At 34.8% G+C, this 26,845-nt stretch overlaps 1 protein-coding gene across 1 annotated transcript; it reads left to right on the top strand.

Moving 5' to 3' along the window:
- Window positions 1-17,866: 17,866 nt before the first annotated feature.
- Window positions 17,867-18,277, top strand: LOC131860264 (uncharacterized). Its single transcript, XM_059214649.1, has one exon. It carries the CDS (start codon window positions 17,867-17,869, stop codon window positions 18,275-18,277), a length of 411 nt encoding a protein of 136 aa, XP_059070632.1.
- Window positions 18,278-26,845: the final 8,568 nt, after the last annotated feature.

Raw genomic sequence — 26,845 nt, 5'->3', positions numbered from 1 at the left:
AGCAGTGATCTTTACATCTCAGAAACTTAGACATTATATGCCGAGTCACACAGTCCAACTCATCGTACGCTTTGATCCACTCAAATATTTGTCAAGCAGAGCAACATTGATTGGAAGATTGGCCGAGTGGGTCATGATTTTAAGTGAGTTTGATATAGAGTATGTGGACAAAAAGGCAATCAAAGGACAGATTATAGCACATCAGTTAGCAGAGGCTCCCTTGCAAGATAGTCACCCGCTACTAATAGACTTTCATGATGAATCAATGTTTACATTGACAACATCCACCATGTGGAAATTATACTTTGATGGATCCTATACAATCCATGGAGCTGGAGCCAAGATTCTTTTCATCACCCCTCAAGGTGATTCTATCCCTGAGTCATTCAGAATCAATTTTCCTTGTACGAACAATATAGTTGAATATGAAGCTCTCATCATAGGACTTCGTACTGTTATACAATGAAGGATAAAATAATTACAAGTCTACGGTGATTCACAATTGATTGTAAATCAAGTCAATGATGAACATAACATAAAAGATGATAAACTGATGCCTTATAAACAAACGGTAGAAGATTACAAAGAACACTTCAATAACATCACTTTTGAACAGATTCCAAGGGTATAGAACAAGGCAGCTAATGCCATGGCTACAATAGGGTCTCTACTAAATATGCCTAATAATGAAACTCAGTTTGAGTATTGTAGAATAATCGATGGTACCGACATATGAGATTCCCTCATTAGAATATATATGTGTAATTGTGGGTCCTGAGTCCCCATGGTATAATGAGATATATGCATACTTACATACTTAGTATATGTCTCCTAATTTGTCTAGAAATGAAAAGAAAACTCTCATTCGACAAGCATCCAGGCACACTATTATTGCTAACACATTGTATAGAAAGGGCCTTGATGGAACTCTTCTTCAATGTCTTGATGAAGTAGAAGCACAACTTTCCCTAAAAGAGATACATGATGGAATTTGTGGGGCGCATCAAAGTGGCCCGCCACTATCAAAGAAATTGTTAAGAACTAGATACTATTGGCCAACTATGGAAAAGGATGCCAATAAATATGTACAAAAATGTAGACAATGTCAAATGCATGGAGACCTCATTCATACGCTAGCACAAGATCTACAACTTATCACATCACCCTGGCCATTTTCACAATGGGGGTTAGATCTTGTTGGTAAAGTTAATCCTACTTCTTCCAATGGGCACAAATTCATCTTAATGGCTACTGAGTATTTTACTAAATGAATAGAGGCAATCCCTCTTACATACACCATTGGTAAGAAAATAGCTAAATTCATGCTTAATTACATTATTTGCCGATATGGGATTCCAATGTGCATAGTAACCGATAATGGATGTCCATTCAAGAATCAAGAAATGAGAGAATTGTGTGACAATTTCAAATACAACAGAGATTTGTAACACCATATTATCCGTAAATCAATGGAAAAGCAGAGGCAACAAACAAGACAATATTAAAGATCCTAAAGAAAGTTGTCATTGATGTAGGATGAGACTAGCATCTCCAATTATATCTCACTCTTTGGGCTTATAGAACAGGGGTATGCACACCTATAGGAGAAAAACCATATCCATTGGTCTATGGTACAAAAGAAATACTTCCTATTGAAATAGAATTATCGTCTTTAAGAGTCTCCTTAAAACATATCATATTAGAGGAATACTATCGGGTTGCAAGATTACAAGATCTTGAAATGCTTGATGAAAAGAGACAAACTGCTTTAAATAATTTGCAAGGTTACTAGAATAGACTGAGAAGGAGTTACAATAAATGAGTACGCCCAAGGAATTTTGAAGTGGGAGATCTAGTTATCAAGGAGAACCAAAGGAACCTAGCAGAACATGAAAAGATAGGGAAGTTTGAACCTAACTGGCTAGGTCCTTTTATCATAACAAGGGTTATAGGAAATGGAGCATACAATTTGGCTACCATGGAGGGAGATCCACTCCATGAACCTATGAGAAACATGCACCTTAAACGATATTATAGCTAAGGGTTGGGTTAGTTTAGTTTTTACTTTCCGCATTACATATAATTTTATTCAAAGCACTGCATCACATATAGTTTCTTTTTTAAATACATCACATTCATAAAATATTGTATTGGCATATATCAACATCAATAAAACAAGGCAACTATCCAAGTTTATCATTTGTTTGCATTCAAGAGAAACAAGGGTCGTCTCCTTTCTTAGGTATTCAGACATGAAGTCTTTGAGGTCCTAAGGTCATTCATTTTCAACATTACCTTGTGACGACGCTTTAGTGATTTGACTATTTGAGACTTGTTAACCCAAAATATATCAATTGCTATATCTCAAACACATGAACAAAATCCCTAATTCATTCTAGACATCTAGTTGATCATATGACTAGTGAAAAATCTTAAATTCTACTTCAGTGCTGATGTAACAGTCACACCTAGGTAGGTTTCATTACTTACAAGTCAAGGCAAGAAAAGAAAAAAGAAAAAGTGCTATGCCAAATATTCATCTCAAGGCAAAAGAGCAATGATATATAACTGAAATATCACGCATACAAAGTGCGACAAAAAGCTTGACTATGGGAACATGTGAGTAACTTGATCAGGGCTATGGATGCCTACTGACAATGGAGAGATATTTGAAAAAATTACTTTCTATAACCTCATCAGAGCTCTAAAAGATTGTTGGTAGCGAGGCTCTATTCCAGATGCTTTTGAAGTTAGGATAATCCACGTAGCTAGTCATATAGGATGCTAAGGATATTTAGTGAACACAAGAGTGGGAATTAACTCATTTGCACACATGTGAGAAAAATAAGATCAAAGTTTCAATAACCAATGGGGAAGTTTTCCACGTCTCCATTTGTAAATCCTAGTCACTAAGTGTGTTAATTTGGATGTTCCAAGGGACCTCAAGGATCGATTGACTGCTTATCTATTAAATGTTTTGTACCTCCAATTCAATTGGTGTATTACAAAATACTAAATAAACACAATCATCCTTGCTCAAATAGGAAATGCATCTTCATCATGCATATGACATTAACATAGGTCATGTAAAAAATTCATTATCTCCACATGCATTCTGCAGATCATCATGTTATATAGGTCTGCACACTGGGGGCATAACTGAAAAAATCCTAAAAATCAAATAAAGTCCTGAAAAAATCCTAAAAATCCTAAAAAAGTCCTTAAAAAATATCAAAAACATTGAAAACTCAAAATCAACCAAAAATATTCAAATATCAATCCACAAAATCCAAAAACATCCATAAATCGATCCACAAAATCCAAAAAACAATAAAAAAATCAATCAAAAAACTTGCAATAAAATGTCTTGCAAGAATCAAATACCCTAGCGGATATCCAACAAACGCTTCACACGAAGTTATTAAAGGATATGATTATCCAATCAAACATCTGCAATCAACTGATCAAACTGTCTTGTCAATCATATCATATCCATACCAAGTGATCATTATCTTGTCTTAAATAAAGATGGATACACTCGAAATTAGACAGATCAGTCTTAAAAGGGGTCCGCAACTTTATGAGATCAGACATTATCAACTATCACATCAAGAAACTAACAATGAAGGCACAAGGTCAATATAGCTACTGAATTTTTTCCTGGTCAATCTTTATCTTTTATCATTTGGTGACAGATTGTGTTCCTATGCTACTCAAGGATGCCCACAAGTTACTAGAGGAGCCATGATGGGAATTATCTTTTTCTTTGTTTTCTATTTGTGGTGTGAACCAATGAATTTCTAGGGAAATTTCTCTTGTGGGTGTCTGTGATAGGAGCATTCAGCTTGTGAATGCCACACATACCTTGACCCCTAGTGTATTTCCCAAAATGGAGGGTTTCACTCCTTGTCTGCTACGTATTTGTTTCTTCAATGAGATATCTTTACATCTTGGTTCCTTATACCCTGATGTTCTAAGCTCCATTGTTCCATAATAAGGCTCAAAGATGAATATATATTGCGCAATAAATAATGACACAGGTTCATGAATCAATCATTCTCATTTCATCTCATTTGCTTATTACTAGTTTGTTGATTCTTTTCTCATCATCTCTTTGTAAATCATTTTCTATCATCTAACATTATTCTTTCATCAAACTCTTCTTTCTTAATTCTTACTAACATTTCTTCAAGGTACATCTGAGTTACAAGGGATAAAACATTATTTTGACATCATTATACAAAAACAAAATTGTATCCATATAGTTTAATTTACATTTATTTTAAAATTGTATTCATATTTTAACTTGTATTCATATAGTATAGTTGCATGAGTATCATATAAGATTGCATTAATCATTATATTACGAACCATATAGAAATCATGGTATTCATAAATCATATAGACATGCATCATATAACACATAGAATCATACAACATACATGGAACATAAATCATAATAGATCATCGCAAAAAAACTGCATATCATATATATAACTCAAAAATGGTAATGTGTCAGAATACAATAGTCACAAAACAAGCTCAAAGGCTCAGATAACATGATCTCAATGTCTCAACCCACATTGCCCCTATCTCCAGGTGGATCCTGCTTGCTAGATCTTGCCCCAGGATGTCGAGGTGGACCTATAACACCACCACTATTGGTTCTCCACATCAAAGTCCTACTAGAACTAGAATGACCTCTAACCTCACTGAAGCTCAGAGCTCTTTGTCCCTTAGGCACAACCTCATGGTAGAGTTGTCAATAATAGAAGGCCTCATGTATACCATAGTACAGTCTATCTGAATGTCTATGTACATCGGTACCTAGAACAAACTACTGGTCATAAGAGGCATGTACCATTTGCATCCATCTCATTGTGTCATCTCTCTCCCTCTGGATACAATCCCTCTCTCCCTGCAATGCACCATAGACTCGAAAAATAAATCTCGCTCTGCATCTTGTCGCTGCCTAAGTCTGGCAACCTCGTCCTCTAGACTTCAAATCCACACTCTAAGAATCTAGAAATCATCATCATCTCCATCTCCACGCCCCTCTTCTACATGTGCATCCTCCAACTCTAGCACGTCATCGTCATCCCCATCCTTGCTGCTCGATGAATCTGAGGAATCATCATCATCTCCACTGCTCATCGACTCAGTGTCTTTGTTGATGTCTACCTCCTCCTCTCCCCCCTCATCTCCTCCTTTTCCCTCATCTTCTCCTCTACCCTCCTCCCCTCTGTCATCTCTCCTCCTCTCCCCCATATCAATCCTCAGCTATTGTCTTGGATGGTGTATCTGCTGAGCTGTGATCAGAATAGTCATATCAGTCAGTGGAATAGGCCTATGTCTGGCCCACCATGCATCATACTCAGGAGTAGTCCCTAGATCTGTCGTACCTTCACTCCAACCCCACTATAATGCCCGGAGAGCATCAAAATTAGAAGCAACCACATGTGGCTATATGCACGCAGCCCAATCGGAAACCTCACAAGAAACATGAGCAAAGTAAGCTATAACAACAGGTGTCACCTATATCTCCCCAAATTTTTTGAGTACTCATCCTGGAAGGTACATCTCAATAATCCTTTGCATCTCCACAATCCTCCCAATGAGATATCTCTGCTGTCTATAGAATGGCAAGTGTTGAGCATCATCTGCCCAACCGCGACAATCTACATAAGGTCTCCAAATGAAATGATGCAAGATATCAAGCTGATGTCACCAGTACAAGGTGTTACCTGAACCCCTGTGTCTAACCCTAGGTGTATATCTGTATGCATATGGCTCCTCAAGCTGCAAGTAAACATGAATAACTGGCCTCAAGATAGGAATGTGCTCCCAAGCCTAGGTCTAGAGCAATGTCACACCACAGCTGATCGATCGATATCCTAAGTAAACAATGTTGTGCATCTGATAATAAACCATAGGTAAGAGACAAGGACCCCAAGCATATACTCAACGATGAACAATCATATCATGGAGCACTCTGCCCCATCCAAGTGGAAAGCCATGGCCTCATCTATCAGGAATTAGCAAACCACCTACAATACTATACAATACTATAGTAAGATCATCATAGTCCAATCGAGCCCATGAGATATCATAATGACCATTTATCTGTAAGGCCTTCTCCTCACACTCAAAAAGGGCACACAGTCCAGCGATGCCATCATCGTAATCATATACAACTCTCTCACCATGAATGGGAATATGTAGTATACGCCAAACATCCTTTAATTTAATGGATGCCTCACCAGTCGGAAGATGGAAGGTACATGTCTTAAAATACCACCGCTCCACTAATGTAGTGATCGAGGCCATGTTGGTTGTAATCTCTAGCAAATGTAAAACATGATACAATCCTAGATGTCAGATATGAACAATCTCCTCATCAAGTAAATTAGCTCAAAGATCAAGACCACTGGATCTACTCTGTTGGCAGTATAACACTCCAATGTTCTCCTACATAGAAAAATATTGAGCATATCAGATATCGGATAACGTGATTAAAAAAATGATCATACGCATGACAAAAAACTTCAATTTACAACAAATGTGTAACATTTAACACTTATACGTTGCATTTAACACTAATGTGTTACATTTAATGCTTATGCGTGACATTTAACATGTATGTGTGAACATATGAGCTAATGCATAAATAGATAAACGTTTGCATAACATTGGAAACCTATGCATAACATTTACACTAATGCGGTACACTTAAGGCTAATGTGAGATAGTTAGTGCGTATGCGTGAAAAATGAAAGGCTATTGCATAATGCTTAAAAATTAGGGCTCTGCATAAATTTGGAAAAATTGATAAAAATAGGCAAAACATAGAGCAAAAGTTTGGAAAAATACCATGCCGCCCGTCCCCGGTGTTCTCTGATAAGAACGTACTCACTTGGACAATTGCAGTCGCTTAGACAATTGTAGTCATCCCCTATAACCAACCATGATGATCAAATACTCGTAGGAAAGCATAAGACTCACAATGATTTCCCAAAAATCAACACAATGCAAATAAGCAAATGAAATGGCAAAACCACTATTTATAGCTCAAAATTAGGGTTTTTCTCACTCTGACGGTCGTGGAACCCGTGAACTTCAAAGAACTTGTTGGCCACTCAAATGATCTCGAAATCACATGAAACTTCACACAATTTCTAACTATAATGATATCGCAAATATGGTCTCAATTTCCAAATTTTTTGACCAATTTTTTTGAGGGGGCATATTTACACCCTAAATGTCACCTACACATACTGGGGTAGAAATTTTTCGTTTTCTGAGGGAGCATATTTACACCCTAAATGTCACCGATGCATATTGGTGCATAAATTTTTTATTTTCTTTGAAATAAAGTCATTCTAACATTGTCTCAAAGAGGGGCAAATGTAGACACCTAAAAATGTCTCATTGATCATGTACTAATTATTCGTCTAATTGATTAAATAATTCATTAATTATTTAATTAAGATAATTAATCTTATTCTTCTAAATTCATATTTCTTCATCATCTTACTAATTATTTTATTTTTAATTCTATCATCGTTTAATCATATAAACCATTTTCTAATGTTAATTAAATATTTATTATTTAATTAATTATAATTTTTAATCCTTCAATTTAAATAGTCTTTATTATTTAAATAAATTCTTCTTTTTCAATTTCTATTTAATCATTCAACCTTTTTCTAAATATTAATTATTTAATTCATTGTGATTTTAATCCTTTAATTTAAATAATCTTTATTATTTAATTAAATTAAATTTCTAAATAATTAAATAGTTTCTTTAAATGATTTAATTAACTAATTAATTCCCAAATTCTAATTTCATCTAATTTCACATTTCTTCTAATTTCATCTAATTTCAAATATATGTGCATGATTTCAAAAATCAAATTGAAAATCAAAGTCAAGTTCTAAATATATTCAAATAACAAATTGAATTTAAAATAAATTCAATATTTGAATTAAATCTCATGCAAAGTTTAAATTGAAAATCAAAGTCAAAGTGCAAGCAAATGCTAAATTAATTAAGTCAATCAATTAATTAATTAATTCAATTATCTTTTCAATTCCTATTTCTATCTTTTAGTTAGCTTTTTCCTAAATAAAGCTTTCAATCTGCTTTCAATCAATTAACTATTTCATCCTCTTTATTTCCTCCAATCATTCTTTTTCATCTTTCAATCAACTTTTTTCTCAATCAGTTAACTAAATTATCTATTCAATCAATTGAGTTCCACCTCTAAATTAGCAGTTCAACTATCAATCAGCATGTGAGCTCACCTGAGTTCCACCTCTTGATCAATCTGTTCCACCTCTCAATCAATCCTCTCCAATAATCTATAAATTAAGCATTCAATCTCCATTTTCAACAATCACGAACTTTAAATCTTTGTGTTAATTGTAGGTTGCCAGTGCAATATCTGAGAGCCATCATACCACAAAGAAGAGAAGAACAATGGAAGCTACATTTAGTCATGGAATATGGAGTTTTGATTGATTATTTTACATTCCTATTTGCTTGACTATATCATTTCATTGAGTTTGTTTAGGATTCTTTGATTAGATAGGGATTCATGATTTCCCTCTATTTCTAGTTGAATTTAATAATGAATTTTAGCATGACTTAGGAACTCTTTCCAAACACCTTGAGGCAAAATGACCTTTCTTATTGCAAGAAAAATATTTAAGAGGTATTTTTCCTTCATACTTATCGGCTCCTTTGGGTAATATCTTGGAAATAAGAGCTTCAAGCTCTCACTCTTCATCTTCAATTTCCTTTGTTTCCTTCTCATATCTGGACATCCACTTGAAGAACTTTCTCTCAGATCATATCTCTGCTTATCCTTTCCGGAAACAGTAGCCTTGAATGCAAATTCTACCTTAGTAAGAGAATCACCAAATTGACTCATCTCAAAGGCTAAAAGATTACCAATCAACATGTCCCTAGTTACATCTGTCACAGTTCTAATCTCCTTAATAGAAACAACGTTATGCTTGTAGGATGCGGGTAATGATCTGAGCACTTTAGAAAAAATATTTGATTCTTCCAACTTCCCACTGGCACATCTAATATTGCACACAAGTTCATTCACCTTCTGCATGTAAGAAGTGATGTTCTCATCATCACTCATCCTCAATATCTCATATTTTCCCTTTAAGCTTTGCAACTTAGAAATCTTCACATAACTATCACCTTCATACAAGGTTTCCAACTTCTTCCAGATCTCATGAGTAGTCTGCAATTCCATAACATTTGCCATCTTAGAGTTAGTTAGAGAACTCAACAATGCTTCCTTAGCCCTAATATTGTATTCAACACTTTTTTTTATCTCATCCAGAGTTGAAGGGCCATTTGCAGGAATGGTATACATGCTTTTAGTAATATCCCAATAAGGTTCACCAATGCATCTTAGATGACACTCCATGGGACTCTTCCAAAGATAGTATTCGATACCATCAAATCTTAGACTGTCCTTCTTGTAAGTTGTCATACTGGATCACCTCAAGCGATTAAGCTTCTTCGGAGGAACCTACTTTGATACCAATTGATGGAAATAGGGAAGACAACTGAGGGGGGGGGGGGTGTGTGAATCAATTGTCACAAAAACTCACACTCTTTAAACTTATTCTCAGATTAGATAATTAGACACGAAAGCATAAATTAGCAACACATCATAAACACAAATAACACCATAATTTTTGTACGTGGAAAATCCTGTTAGGAGAAAAAACACGGTGGGGATGAACCCACAATATAGGTATATGTTAGAAGAATTACTATGGGGAATTCACATGCATTTAGGCTCACTTCATAGAGCTCACTGCTCAAAATAAAAAGGCTTTCTACCCAGGGAAGGCTCACTACTTATACAAACAATCATGGATCACTGATGCAGAGCCCTGGTATAGGTATAAGATAGGTTCACCTAATCCAAGAGCACACCAAGGACCCTAGAAATCACACAACACTACAAGGGGTCAGGTAATATCATTTTGACAAGTCCTACATCCCTTTCTTCCAAAGAAGCTCCGTCACAAGGTCTCTTTCATTGAGCATCTCATAAGGTCTTCAAGAGGCTCCTAAGGATCCTATGGTCAACAATGGTTTGGTCCCGCCTCCAATGTATAAAACATTATTTAAGGTTTTGTTTGTCATACCCTAGGTCAGGGAGACCTCCTTCAATCATTAAATTCAGGTTTCCTCTACCAGTTTGGGTAACTGTTGCAACAAGGCCTGGTAATCCTAGTAGCCCTACCAGGCTGGTTTTCTGCACTTAACTCCTCATTTCCCCAAAAGACTCAGACAAAAAATCCTGGATTTGGATACCCTTTTGGGAGTTACAAAATATATCCTAAGGGTCATGATCAGTTGGGAACACAAGAATCCAAGCCCTATTTGGTTAGGAGACCTAATAGCCCCAATTAGGTCTATTTTACAAAGGAGTGTATAAACGCAAACCCTAAATCACCAAACCAACTCAAGGGAAAATCTTAGGACATGGAAAATGCACCAATTACTAACTCTTAGGCCATGATCAGACCTCTAACCCTTGATGTGAGACCTGTTTGCTTACACTTGCACGATGGCCACATGGAGTTGCCCACCTTAATGCATCGAACCCTCGCCTCTAACTAGTACTAACCTACAAAAGACCTTCAAAATCCTAAAACACATTGGCCATACTTTCATCCCCTCCAAATCCATGAACCACCAATGAAGGATCAACAAGATGAGGCCATTTCTTTGCAAAACCTTGGGCAAAACTGTCAAATCTAGACCACTTCTAGAAAATTGTTGGTTTCTTCCTTGTATTGGTGAATTAGGACCTTAGAATTGATGCATCTTAAAGGTGATTTTCCACTCTAACACATCCCAGTGGTTTCCTAATCCCAAAACATCCGTACAGTATCGTACACCGTGCAGAATAACAAAATTGCAAGAAATTCTCAGAATTGTATTACTTCAATGATGCCAAATGTTTGCAAAGTCATCCTCTCCCCTCAATGATGATTGGGAATGACATTTTATATCTTCCTAAATTTTTATCAACCACCTTTTGAATTGAGGTGACCGCTGGAAAGAAGTTGCTATTTGCAACCAAAAGTTGTCATTAAAAGTTGTCAAGTTTGAGCAACTTTTGACATATGTTAAATCCGCGTATCTAGAGATGTTTCAAAATGTCCTAAACCTTCCTAAGAAATATCCAACACATTAAAACCTATAAAATACTCAACTAAATACCCCTAGCCCCATATGTCCATGGTGGCTCATCAATTTGCCAAATCCATGTCATTTCGTGACAAGGTGGGGTTTATTACAAAAATCAAACAAACAAGACTGCCCTATCACATAGATTGAAAGGTCACATTACCATGTGTGACCTTTAGCCTTTATTTTAATTATCATCTTAGTCTTGAGGTGCTCCTACACCAATCACTTTTGAAAATTATGAACTGTGAAATAACATCTCCTTAATGCCTGGTTCAGTTCCATTGAAGCACCAAAAAAACTTCTCCTTCACACTTCTTCTCTACCTTCAAAACATGTATACATTTAGTGCACATTCACACTCACACTCATCCACACACCACCATACTCAAATACAAAGTTATTACAATTATTTATACATGACACCAACCTTGGAGAAATCATCAAGGTCGGATCAACACTCACCACCTAATTACACAAATACAAGCACACAATACAATATTACATGTGAACCAAGAAATGTCGATCAAGACATAGCACAAACCCAAATATTTCACCTCAAACACGTTACACCACCAATAATTACGCCTCAAACATCTGCAACACATTACAAGCATTCGGTCGCCCAAGAACATGAAGAACACTAATGTACCGAAGAAAAACATCAATTACAAGCTCAACTATCAATGCAGACCACCAACACAAATGAAACATGATCCAAAGACATTCAAAAACATCATGAATTACCATAGAAACATCCGCACCAACACAAATTACTAGAACAACCAACATCTTCATACCTAACCTTAGAAACACTAACTGCAATGACTGTCAACCTTGAAAAGTCACTTGCAAACCTCCAAATCATGAACCACTTGAGTTGAGGACACACACCAATGTCCCAAACATACCTCTAAATCCATAGAACAAGATATTATAATGCAGAGCAATGCAAATCAAAATACTGTCACTACTGAACAACTGAAAAACCACCGACAACATAGATACCCATAACTAATCAAATCTCCATGCAGACCTCTAAAACTTGAACTGAATCAGCTATAGATAATCCTCTACAAACACTTTAATCCACAAACTCTAATCTTCATCATACTTACTACGCTGAACAAACTAACTCACTCAACTTCATTGCATCACTATCTCAGACAGAGAAATATGTTGACATTAATTACAACACATCTCTCAAATATTTCTCAAGCACATATTTGCAACATTCTCCCAACACTTTCAACTTAAGTTTCAACCTTATGAACTATATATAAGTTTACCCCAACCTATATATACATATACTTGAAAACATTAAAAAAGATTCATTCAAGTCAGTTCAAATTTGAATTTTTCTACTACATATATTAAAAATGAATACATGAAATTATTAGAATAAATTAATAATCAAATGCATATAAAATAAAAAATAAAATTTACATAAAAATTAAATAAAAAAATTGTGTATAAGAAAAATTCTTTATTCAGATAAACATATTTAAGATATGTATTTTTCCTAAACTATAAATCATAAGGTCCTAAAATTTATTATGTTAATGTTAAATTTTATTATATTAATGTTGGAATTCTTTATATTTATTGTAATTATAAAGTTTCTAACCACTATTTGATTATTTATCTCTCTCCTTCTATATGTGTGTGTGTATGCAAACATACATACATACATGCATACATACATACATATTTATGTATGTATGTATATGTATACTGTCATGTCCAAAATTTGATTAATGGGACATGATACAACTCACAATTTTCTTTGATTTAAACATGAAATTGGTAACATTATGCATTGCACATGGACAAGGTGTAGTGTCAATACACATTAGGTGATTTGCACATCATCTCCTTAGACACATACTTCAGTATAATTAAGTTTGGTCTATACGAGACACCTTGGCTCCAAGCCTAAACCACCTAGTTTGCCCATGCTAGAATTAATATCACACCTAGAAACATTTAGTTTGGTACTCAAGAGTGGGTATGATGTGTATGTGTATTGCAAGTATATTAAATTTTGAGTATAAGTTAAAGGGGTCTCCAAATTTCCCTTTTTGCTATGTTAGGCAACTGACACCATATAATAGAGAATACACAAGTATTGAAAATTTATGTATAAAATTAATTTTATTTTATTTTTAAATAAATCCCCATATTTATCATAATGATTAGTACCAGTAAATTCTCACAAAAATAAATAATACTTACTTACAAATTATTATGATAGGATTTTAACTCTTTCTTTAATCTATATATATATGTGTGTGTGTATACATATATATATACACACACATATATATACATATATATATATATACACATACATATATACACATACATATATATACATATATATATATATATGTATATGTATATGTATATATATACATATACATATACATATATGTATATACATATACATATATACATATACATATATATACATATATATATATACACATACATATATATACATATATATATATATATATATATATGTAGATATATATATGTATATGTATATACATATATGTATATGTATATGTGTATATATACATATACATATGTGTATATATACATATACATATGTATATCTATACATATACATATGTATATCTATACATATATATATCTACATATACATATATACATATACATATACATATACATATACATATACATATATATGTATATGTATATGTATATATACATATATATGTGTGTGTGTGTGTGTGTGTGTGTGTGTGTGTGTGTATGTATATGTATATATATGTATATATATATACACACACACACACTTTAAGGCCACTTATTAAATCACTTTTTTAATTATTCAAATATAATACTATACTTACCTTTTTTCCTTAGTGAATATTAGGAAATGAAACTTCTTTTAAAGATGTAAGATATTAGTATGGGTACATCTTATTAACTAGCATTTGCACCCTGGTGTGCAATGGGTACACCGAAGTGTTTTGAAAGGTTAATTAGAGAAATCTTTGGTATATTTTTGCATACGTTTGAATAAGACATGGCTAATTCAATTATGCATCCACTTTAGAGGTCCAAACTTAACTGAAATAAAACCTGAATTCAAACATGATTGAAGAAAACCTTTGAGTTAGGAAGATAATCAAGCTCCATTACCAATATCTAGTGAAACAAGGAGAGATTAAGATGTATGGGAAGAAAAAGAGAAAGATATATATATATATATATATATATATAAAAGGGGGGGAGATGTAGAGATAGAGAGGAGATAAAGAGAGAGAGAAAGTGAATGTGAAATGGATGATCTACTTTTCTAAATCAATGATTGAAAGTTCTCTCTAAACACGCAATATGATAAAAGACAAAAAAATATATAATAAAAAATTCTATCATGCCCATTAAACTTATTATGTCATTATTTGGTTGGATGGATTAGGTTCATTCTATGTCATATAATTGTTTGAGTAAGCATAAGTTTTCCAAGTGTGAACAAGAAATATTAGTACACAAATATTTAGTAATAGTTGTCTATTGTTACCATAAGCCTATTCATTTATGAAAATTATTCAATAGGAACACATCTTTCCTAGGTAGTTAATTGTATTTGGAAGGAAGCTTGTCAACTATGGAACCAAACTATCTCTTAATTTTTGTTAGGATCTAATGTTGTTTTAAGTAAGTTGTGTTTACACAGTTTATTATAATGAATTCATTCATAGTTTATAGTCTATTGATGTTATTTTAAGTAAGTTATGTTTCACCGATAATTTTTTGGGTGAAAAATTATTTTTAAAATTATTCTTAAGTTTAGTAATATGTTTGGAGTGTTATATTAGAAAACAAGACTATTAATATATGTATCTACTAACCATGTAATAACATATTTAATTACTGTTAACTGATTAATCATATATGCATTTGATGTGATTAACCTAAATAAAGTTTAACAAATCAAATTATTTAAATATATTATATTAAATTTTAATTTTAATATTCAAACAAAATTTCAATTGCCTTTTAATATAAATCTAATTGTCTCAAAAGAATCAAAGAAATAAAAACCCATCTTTAATTTGTCATTATTGATATTGGTTGCATGCTTTACATATTTTTGTTAATAAATAAAATATAATCTATAATATTATAATTTATAATATATAATAATGTTAAATTTATATATATTAATCATTAATAATAATATTTTTTATTTTTTATTTATAATTTTTATTATAAAATATGTTATATACTAATAATATAATTTATAATTATAATTAGATTATATTTATAATTATATAATCAACACTTTACATGAATAAATAATTTTAAAATTTAATTTCTCTTACACAAAAATACATATTATAAATTAGATTATATTTATTTTTTAATATTTAATAATCATATAATTTTTTTTAAAACAATATTTAATTAAAATCAATTAAAATAATTTATTGGAAAAACAAAAGCCACAAGTGAAATTTAATAGGATTTCAATCTATATTTTTAATTGGATGAAGCAAATTAATAAAACAATTAATGATAAACTTGATACATCTAAAGCTTATGATAAGGTTAATTGGGAGTTTCTTTTCAAAGTGCTTCTAAAACTAGGATTTAACCAAAAAATGGTGAGTATGATTTGGGAATGTGTTACCATGGTTCAATTCTTGGTTTTGATTAATGGGACTCCTAGGGGCTGTTTCAAAGCAGAAAAAGGTATCCAACAGGGTGACCCTCTGTCCCCTTATCTATTTATCATGATAGCTAAAGTCTTAAGCAGAAATGTGACCCATCTGGTCACCAATGGTAGGCTCCAAGGGTTCAAAGCGACCTCCACGCTCCCCCCCTCTAATATTCAGTAGTTCATGGATGACACTTTCCTATTTGGTAAATCTTCTGTCATGGAGGCTAAAGGGTGGAAGATCCTACTTGTTGACTCTGCCAAGGATTCAGGACAATGCATCAACTATGAGAAGAGTAATCTCTACTTCTTCAACACTCCAAATGACCTCCAACTTATAATTCTCTCCATCCTCAGATGCAAAGAGGTAACTCTTCTGGGGACCTGCCTGGGTCTCCCCCTCACAGTCAAGGAAGTCACCCCCACCTTCTGGAACTCTATTTTGGAACGAATGCAGAAAAAACTTGCGGGATGGAAAGGGAAATTCCTTAGTAGTGCGGGGAAGCTCCAACTTCTCGCAACCTCCCTATAGGGAATTTCGGTGTACTTCCTTTCCATGTTTAAAATATCAGGGACCATGAGAGAAAAACATGAGAAAATCCAAAAAACCTTCTTATGGACTAGCTTGGAAGAGAAAAAATGCCTTGCTCTGGTCAATTGGGATATCGTGTGTTTACCCAAATCATTGGGAGGTTTGGGCATAAGAAAGATTAATACCCTCAATAAGGCGCTAATTGCCAAGATTGGATGGACTTTGGCTAAAGGTGAGGTAGATTGGTGCAACATTGTCAAAGCTAAGTACCTAGACCGGGAGCATTTCTATTATAATTTGAATACAACTGACCTTCTCCAAGGATCCAAGTTGTGGAACAACATCCGGAAGAGCAGAGTGATGGTTAGAGAAGGTCTGAAATGGCAGCTGGGAGACGATAGAAAGGTGAGATTTTGGGAAGACTTTTGGATGGAGGACAGGCCTTTGGTCAACACTCGCTTCAATCAAATCATGAACCACCTTAAAGGTATCCTGGGGGATTATATTGCGGATTGTTTGGTACCAGGAAGTTTCTGCTGGAAGGACATTGTTCACATTTGTAGCAACAGACCTAACCTGGTCCCCCTTGCTTGGGATCTGCAACACATATTATCAGAAACCAGAATCCCCCTGGCCCCGAATGAAGACAGTTTCATCTGGAAAGAGACCCAATCAGGCTCTTTCTTGGTCAAATCCTCTTACAATCAGCTCCTTAAGCACCTTGTGGACGCTGAATGTTGGAAGAAAGTTTGGAACCCACAACTAATCCCTAAAATCAATTTCTTCTGGTGGTCCCTCATGCATTGTAAAACCCTCACGCTCGATAAATTGAAGAAGAGGGGATTCCATCTCCCCAACAGATGTAGTCTGTGTAAAGCTGAGGAGGAATCTATTGACCACCTTTTTGTCCTCTGTCCCTTTGCTGCTCATATTTGGTCTATTACTCTTCAGAAATGCGGTCTTTGTTGGGTCTTCTAGAAGGATATAATTTTTTTTGCTTTTGATTGGATCCCCCCTCCCATCATCCCCTCATCATTCAACTATGGAAATAAATACTTCCGCACATCTGCTGAGCCTTGTGGAGAGAAAGAAACAACAAAATTTTTAGACATTGAGACCCCCCCGGACACTGTGGCTCACATTTGCTTTAAGATGATCTTTGAAAACTTAGAAGCTATAAAATGGAAAATCCTCCCTTATCCTCCTAATGAGGTTGAGAAAAGGATTATTGTTTGTTGGAAGGTCCCCTTGGCTTTTATCGCTTCAACAACAGTACCAAGAACAAGAGACGGATGATCAGATGGTCAACCCCCAGGCTACACTGGTTTAAGTTGAATTTTGATGGTTAAGCTCAAAGCAATTGTCAGGCAGGAGGTGGAGTCATCCGGGACCATCTGGGGAATATGGTTGCAGTCTACACTAGAAACCTAAGGAATAATACGATCACTCAAGCTGAAGGAATGACCCTCCTTTGGGGTCTGAAAATGGATAACTCCATAGGAATAAAACATCTGGAAATTGAAGGAGACTCTCAAATCATTGTGGACTATGTCAAAGGGAACTCATCAACAGAGTGGAGAGTGGAACCCATTCTGAGGGATATCAGGTGCCTCTTGGTCAAGATGGAGGACTTCACTATCTGCCACATCTTCAGAGAAGGAAACAGAGCTGCCGATTCCATGGTAGCTGATGGAAGGCTGCAAAATGGCTTACGATGCTGGAGGGACCCCAGTCTGCTACCAGTCACCACTAAGGAAATCTTGGAAAAGGAAATGGCCTTTACTCAGGAAGGGACCGTCCTATATGCTCAATGATGAAGGAAACCTTTATTCAAATTTTAAATTGGCATGGGAATCCCGCCAATTTCTATCCTAGACGGCCACGTATCAAAGACAGTCTGAGTCACCACTACCATATGGGATGGATTTATGATGAAAGTACAAACATTGGGAATGATTACTCCCTAATTATTACTCGAACAGAGCCAAATGGTGACGATAAAGGCGGTATTGGGGATCTGTCAACTCACATTGGCTTGATTGAAGGCTCGCACATTCTGAGTAGATCTCCAGCTTTCGATATCTACTGGATGTTAAGGGATAATAATCACTGTGATTATTACGATCGTTTATTCCAAGTTTGACACAATGGTAGAATTATTTTAACAATTTCGCCTTAAGCTTGCTTTGGCTGCATTTTTGTTGTAAGTCATTCTCAATCTGTTAAACTGGAGGATTCAAGAATGGGGGGGGACGGGCTCAGATTGGAACCCAATAAAGTGGATGAGTTCAAAGCTAAACCGATGACCTGGTTTGTGTGCACTGATGGTGGTATTGACAAATTCATGGAAAGTATGAAGGGCAATGAGGAAATACTTTCCAGACAATTTGTGACTTCCTCGGAGGATAGAAGGGTCACCATGGGGGGAATCTCTTTCGAAATCAATGAAGAGGTTATAGCTTAGGTGACAAGCCTTTTTATGGAGGGCAGAAAATGGAAAAAGCAGAGCCGCATTACAGATTCTACTAGCCTTAACCAGTTCTTCCACCAGGGCGAAAAACCCTATCAAGAGGGTGGGAGGACTCAACAAGGAGCAGCTCCCTCACCCATGGGATGAGGTCTGCTATATCATGTTGAAGTATTTTACATTGGAGGGAAGGTATGGATTTTTCTACTACTACCATCTCCCGTTCCTTAACCATTTGAGGAATAAAGACCTCTTTTCCATTATGTTCTTTTTACTGCATTCTATGGATGCTAATATTAAAGATATAGCCAAAGCTAAGAAAAAATGGAAAGACTTTCCCATCCTGCATCAGGGCCTTATTCTTTGCCTGTATAACTTTCACCTCACCCTCTGCTCGCCCCATTCCATTTTTGTGCAGAATGTCGGTCCCTTGACCCACCCTCCTGCCATTAATGATTCAAGCCCTCGATGCCCGAAAATTGGCTCCTCCAGCAAGAAAACCAAGAATCACTCTCTGGAGGAGGTCGACACCCCCAAAAGAGTCAAAATCCAAGAGATTGACTCTGATTTGGAAATTACTAAAGAATCCAATACCCCCCGTCGCTCTAGTAGACTGGCCTCTAAACCCTTAGATAAATCCCTGAGAGACCCCATTTCCTCGCACGACATGAGAAATTCCATTCTGACTGTTAAAAAGCCCCTAGCCTAGCACAATCCGATCCCTCATTCTGTGAGTTCCACCCAGATTTCTGAAAGCCCTGTATCCTCCAAGAGTCCGGAGCTAGCCAATTTCCCCTCCCCGACCTTCAGGATGGAAAAAATGTTGGTCGTTGAAGAGGCCAACAATGTGAAGGAAGAGGATTCCAACCTGACAGAGCTTGAGAAAAAGATAGAGGCCCTCTCTGACAATGTGCAGGTGATCACTAGCAGACTGGAGGTGGCGGAGTCCAAGATGCATGATGTGTCCAAGTTTTCTCTGAATGTTATGAGATGCTCGGCTACTATGTTGTGCCTATTGCAGGAAAGCACGACCAAAGGGAAAGGCAAGGAGGATGATGACTACAAAGGCCTGTTCAAGTTCCTCACCAAGGAATGGGCTAGAAAGCTGCTCCCTAAGAAGAGCCAAGGGAAAAAGAAATAACTTTCTGCATGTGGAGGAGTTTTTTGTCTATTCTGTGTAGTCGTTGGATGGATAAGCCTAGTTTATGCTTTTGTTTATACTTTGTTGTTTATTGCCCTGCGTGGCATATGACTTATACTTTGACTAGTATTATTTTATCGCTAATAAACTCTCGTAGTATGGTTTTTGTTTTTGATAGAGGTAAAAGGCTGCTACTTTGTTGATTATATGTAGACAATGGTCTTGCCACTGTTCTCATGATTGTACCTATGGGTCAACCCCCTCGTTTTTGGCTGCTTTTAATATAAAAAACAATTAAAAAATTGTTGAATGAAATTTAATAGAAAACCAATTTTGTTAAACCATGTGGAAGATGAGAATGATGTGAATATTATTAACTATGCCATAAGGTTTTACTCTTATTAAGACAAAAGTGTTAAAAAGATGTAATACTATTTACCCTTGTTAAAACAAAAATGTTAAAAAAAGATAGTTTTAAAATTATTATTATTATATATAATAATATAATAATTAGTAAAATAAAATAATTATTTAGTATTTATATACTATCTTAAATTAAATTTATCTATTGTAATATAATAATTATTTGAACTTAAAAATAAAAAATATATTTAAATTGTTTTAATAAAATTTAATATAAGTACGGTTCATTAGATTTCAGGAAAAATGACCAAAAGATAGTAAATTTAAAATAACTATTTAAAAATGGTTTACAAATTAATTAGGGAAATTATAATATATATATATATATATATCATTTTAAAATTATTTATTCATGTAAAGTGTTGATTATATTTATTCACACCATCTCGTTGAAATGTGGGCAATTTTGGTCTGTTTTGTTTTTATTAACATTAATGTCTCGTTTACCTCGTCTAATCACTCATTAAATCTTGGGATACACTTTTTTTTAATGAAGTGTATTGGGGAGGAAATTGGTTATGGTGCGATACGGGGGTAAGAGAGAGATCTAGAATGGTCAACCTCACGAGCAAGGGAAATATTCTTTCTGGCAGTCTCATGCCCCAAATCTACAGTTCAAATAGTTTAATTCTATCTATTATCATTGTATGTTTATTTATTTTTATTTTTGTCCACAGATATATTTCTTGCTTCTCTCAAACCCCCTTGTTGCAGAGTCCTTTTGATTGCATTTTATTCTCATCGCATAAACATGGGTTTTGTTTTCTAACACAGGCTTGTAGGGACAAAATATCATTCATTCTATTGCTAGGGTCATATACAAAATCAGTAGTAGGTCCTTACAGGGAGGAACTTTCCCCCTGATTCCATTTGTAATACCTATCTGGTTATTTATTTTTATAAATAATACTATCTACAATTTTTCTTCTGCATGAATGATTATTGTGTGGGGTTGAGTCTGGAATGTCACAGATATATCCTAATATTTTTTTGTCTACTCATTCAACTACTAAATTGGTCAAGGAGGATTCTTCTAACATAATTAGCTCTGTGTTCATCTACAAACTCAGTGGTGGTGTAAAAATTGAGAGCAGTAGCTGATTTAAATCTTATGAAAACGGAATTGATTTAATGTATGTAGAGACAAAGTACCTATTTTTTTTCAAAATAACATCTACAAGAAATCAATTTTCAACTACCAACAAATTATATTCCATATATATATACATATATACATTATTTGAATGCAATGCATGATCATTTTTTAAATATCTATCAGTTTGCATTAGAAACCTAGATCTACCTACAAATTGTTTAAGTGAACATCAGGAGTAATATTTCATTTTCTTCTCACAAAATAAAATAATGATTACACTTTTTTTGCGTGTGCAGAAATAATAGGAAATACTTTTATTATTATCCCAATATCAAGAGATACATTTTGGTTTCTTTTCTTTTGTGACTATAACATAGTAGAAATAAACTTTTCAATTCTACTTCGGAAGGTTATAAATAAATCTTTTTGTAAGAAAATTATAGAGTTATGCCTAGTAGCTATAGCAAGTGTCATTATAGTTTGAAAGTGTTTTCTTTGCATAACAAAACAATCGGTAGATAAGTTTCTTCCAAACAAGCTCTCAACACTAAAGAATATCTCATTTCCTTACTTATCTTGCTAAACTTCTTCCAACCCGCACATAAACATACAACCCTTCCATAGCCCTTTTTATGCCCACCTCCCAACATAGGCTGGAGAACCAGCCACCCTCGAGCTAGGAGGTAACTATAATGATTGTTGGCATATGCACACTCCAACGAGACATTGTATGTGATTGAAGGTTTTGTCATTGATGGCAACCTTGCAATCCTATGGCACCAGCAAGACATTATACCAGCAAAGCATTACACCGACAAGATAGTGCACTGACATCAGCATATCACTCTACACCAGCACCGACACAAAAGAAAGAAAGTATACCGGCACAGAGGCCGACAAGATTTTTGTTATACAATATTTTGTTTATTATTGTAAGCTGACTGGGCAAATTGTAAAATGACTCTTATATATAAAGGAGATCATTATAGACATTTGTAATAATGATGGAGGAGCATAAAAGAAAATATTAGGCAAACCTAATGTGTGAAATATAGGTCAAGGGGTATATGTAAAGAACAGAGCAGGAACCGGTACTGAATCTGGCATTTAGATGATATTATAAAGTAGTACAAGTTATTGGATTAGTATAATCCTTATTTGTAAGTCAGTGTGACTTCCCATTGAGCAGTGAGCTCTAGGCAGTTGGCCTTCCTGCATGTGCAGGCCCCTATTGTAAGTAATATTCTCTTATTGGCCAGTGAGTGAATATTGTGGGTCACAAATCCCACCGAGGTTTTTCCCACACCGGGTTTCCTCGTTAAACATCTTGTGTTATGGTGTACTTTTCATGTGGATATTCTTGATTTTGTTTATTGCATTATTTCTTGCATACCAGTACCCTATTATATTATGTTTTGCATGTTTTAACTTAAGAAATTCTACATTCATGCAGATCAACAGACAAGGAAAAAAAGTGACAGAATGTTTAGAACAATAACACATACATCCAAAATAGGGGACTCACAACACTTTGAACCAATCTCTGGTTCATTTGAGGGAGAGGTGAGGGGATTTCAACATGGGTAGAATAATATAGGAGTATTTTCTCCACAACAATTGAAATGAGATTTTCCACAACAAATCCACCCAAAAACTAGGAAAGCGTTTTTGTTTGCAATAAAATAGAATTTCTCCCTTTGGATCTCCCTCCCTCAATCCCACACATGGGTTTCTCTCAGCCATGAGGGAAGACAACCCAAAGCACATACATACAAAAATAATCACCTCACAACACATACATTCAAAAACCAAATATTTTAGGATGAAAAGTAGAACACTAACCTGGAATAGCAATTCAAAAAATTACAATAGAGAAGAGAATAATGTTGAACTTGTTGGAAAATGCACACTCCAATGAGAAATTGTAGGTGATTGAAGGTATTTTCATTGATGGCAACCTTACAATCATGTGATACCGGCAGGCAGACATAGGCACCGACACCGACAGACTCTACACCGACATACAGAACACCGGCACCGAAAACGAAGAATACCGACATCTTGGCCGACAACAATTTTGTATAAACATATTTTGTAATTAATTGTAAAATATTTTGCAAGCCGACATGGCGGATTGTAATATGACTCATATATGTATGAGATCATTGTAGATCATTTAACAAGCGATTGATGAAAGGAATATAGCAGACCTAATGTGTGAATTATTAGGTTAAGGGTTTATGTATGTAGCAAAGCTTAAACTAGTACTAAATCTGGTATAGCAGATGCTGATCTGAAGTAGTACAAGACATTGGATTTGTATAATCCATTTTTGTAAGTCAGTGTGACTTCTTTTGTAACTAAGCAGTGAGCTCTAGGCACTTGGACTTCCTGCATGTGCAGGCCCCTATTATAAGCAGTAATATTCTTTTATTGGCCAGTAAGTGAATATTGTGGGTCACAAATCCCACCGAGGTTTTTCCCACATCGGGTTTCCTCATTAAATATTGTGTTATGGTGTGCTTTTCATGTTGTGGTTGTTATTCCTATTTGCTGCATTATTTCTGGTTTACCAGTACATAGTTTTAATATGTTTTTAATGTTATAAGTTGAGAAAATTATATAACTGGTCAGATACTGATTCACCCCCCCCTCTCAGTATCTTTGGGAATCCTAACAATTGGTATCAGAGCTTGGTCCTCTATTTTCAAAAGCCTAACAACTTGAGGAAGATCTTGTCACTGATAAAGATGGAAAACTTGAGAAAGCATTTGGAAACAACTCTTTTAGACTATGATGCAGAAAAGGTGAAGAATATCAAACTTGAGGATGATTTGAAGGCTGCTCAGGATATTGTTTGAGGAATTCAAGAAAATTACACAATAGCAAGAAATAAAAGAAGAGAACTTTGTGAGAAGATGTAGAATGAGGAAGATGAAAAGGAAACTCTTAATGATCTAGTGAACCAACTGAGACAAGATAACTGTACAATGAAGAATGAGATGCAAGATATGAATATGAGATTTTGTAAAGAAATTGAAGATAGAAAGAAGAATGAAGATGATTTGAATAGAAGACTAAATGATGTTGGAAATGAAAACACAAGACTCAGTCATGAAAATGATATGTTGAAGACAGATCTGATGCATACACAAAATGATAGAATTGAACTCATGAGATAGAAAGGAATCTTGGAGAATGAACTGACTGCTACAAATCAACACAAAGAGAAATTCAAGAAAAGTTCAGAAGAACTTGTTGACATGCTGAAGAATCAGAAACCTAATGGTGATACAAATGGCCTTGGCTTTGAAATTGGTGAAAGCTCCGGTACTGCAAACAATCATGATCATAGTAAACCAATAAGACAACCTAATGCTTACAAATTAAATGGGAAATGTTTTAACTGTAACAAGTATGGTCATAGAGAAAATTAGTGTAGATCTAGAAATTATCAGAACACTAATACACCCACCGGTCAATGTTCTAAATGCAACAAAGTTGGTCATAACTCAGAAAATTGCAGAATGAATGTAAGATGTTATGTTTGTGGAAGATTTGGACACTTATCTAATCAATGTAGAACACATACCAGCATAGGATATGGGCAAGCTATTCAGAAAAACAATGTGACTTGTTATGCTTGTAACAAAATTGGACATATTGCAAAATTTTGTAGAAGTAAGTCATCACCAACAAATAACCAAGGTCCTAGTTTGAAGGGTAAAGAAAAGGTTGAAGAGGTAAAGAAAGAATTCTCAAAACAATGGATCAGAAAGTCAGATCAAAATGTTAATGGGAATACTCCTCCACTGGTAGAACAAAGTAACACTCCACTGGCAGGAGACTCCTCATCTAACTGAAGGAAAATCCTTTGGGGGTTTAGCAACAAACTGAAAAACATGCTAATATACCCTCGGTTGATGGCGAGAAGTTGAATTACTTCTTTATTGGCAGATGAGTTAAGTTGTGACTCAACCAACAAGCATTAAATGTGGAAGTTGGAGAAAATAACATTATAAAGCAAGTGTTTTGGCTCCTTTTTCATTCACCGAGCATTCAAATCTTCAAGAGCATGAAAATTTCGGAGCGAAGACATCCTTAGCGAAAAAGTGAAGCAGTTCATCCAAGCATGTATCCTTATGACAGATTGAGGTATTTATAACTATGGCTTCTTCATCCACTCTTGAATTTATTGCAAACCCTACTGTGATTGAGGTTATTAAATGCCCTAGACCTATATTCAAACTAGTTGCCAAAATTGTGATGAAAGATGATAGCATAGGTGCATTCTCTCAAATTCCTAAGGGAGTAGTATATGCTGAAGACCCTAGGATATACATACATTTTCATATAGAGGAATTAAGTGATGATGAGATCAAAAACATGTATAGGACTATGATTTGTGATGTAGATGGTAATGTCAAGCCAGAACACAAGATAATAGAAACCCTAGGCTTTGTAGATATTCTTAGCATTCTTGGTTTTCCCGAAGATATAATCAGAATAGTTCTAAGCAGAGTCCATGGAGAATTATTTTGGCTGGATTCCATCCATAAGATCACCAAAGAAGCAGTAAAAGTAGTAACAGGGTTACCTTCCACTGGTAGCAGGCCTAACAGAACAAAGAAGGTCCCAAATGACATAGTGATGAAACTAACTGGTGCAACTTTTGACAAAAGATCTCTAAGGGTAAATGATGTAAAGGACATCAATATTAGATTTATCAGCATGATCTTAGGTTACAAAGCCACACATGCAAATAAGTTGAACTGAGTTTCTAGCCTATGTATCAAAAGTGCATATGACATGGTAAATGATAATGCTAGAATAGATGTGTGTGAATGGTTCAAAGATGAATTAATAGACAATCTAAGGAAGATTAAAGGAGATAAGAAATGAACCTTTAGATTTGGAAATTTGCTTGTTTGCCTAATGTTGTACATTACTAAGCAAGTACCTAGTATTGGTAGAAGATATTTTGGCTTTGAAATACTGGTAGGAAAGCAACTATTGGATTTATTAAACAATATGGGAGTAGACAGAGATAAAAACACAAATGAGCATTTTCAAGCATTGAAGGCTCGAATGAAAAAAAGAGTAAGATTGTCACAAGCAATTGTAGATAAATATTAGAAGGAAATATGTTTTGTAATCAAGAAAGATGAAATTTGGATGGAGGCAGTTGTCCCTAGGACAATCTGGGTAACTGAAATGGGCTATGAAACATATGATAATATCATAGAAACTTATGC

The sequence above is a fragment of the Cryptomeria japonica genome, chromosome 11 (genome assembly GCF_030272615.1).
Source record: "Cryptomeria japonica chromosome 11, Sugi_1.0, whole genome shotgun sequence".
NCBI classification, from domain to species: domain Eukaryota; kingdom Viridiplantae; phylum Streptophyta; class Pinopsida; order Cupressales; family Cupressaceae; genus Cryptomeria; species Cryptomeria japonica.
This window is presented reverse-complemented; position numbering and strand designations above follow the sequence as displayed.

Coding starts and splice junctions, on each gene's coding strand:
- LOC131860264 (XM_059214649.1), top strand. CDS start 17,867: ATGGTTGCAGTCTACACTAGAAACCTAAGGAATAATACGATCACTCAA.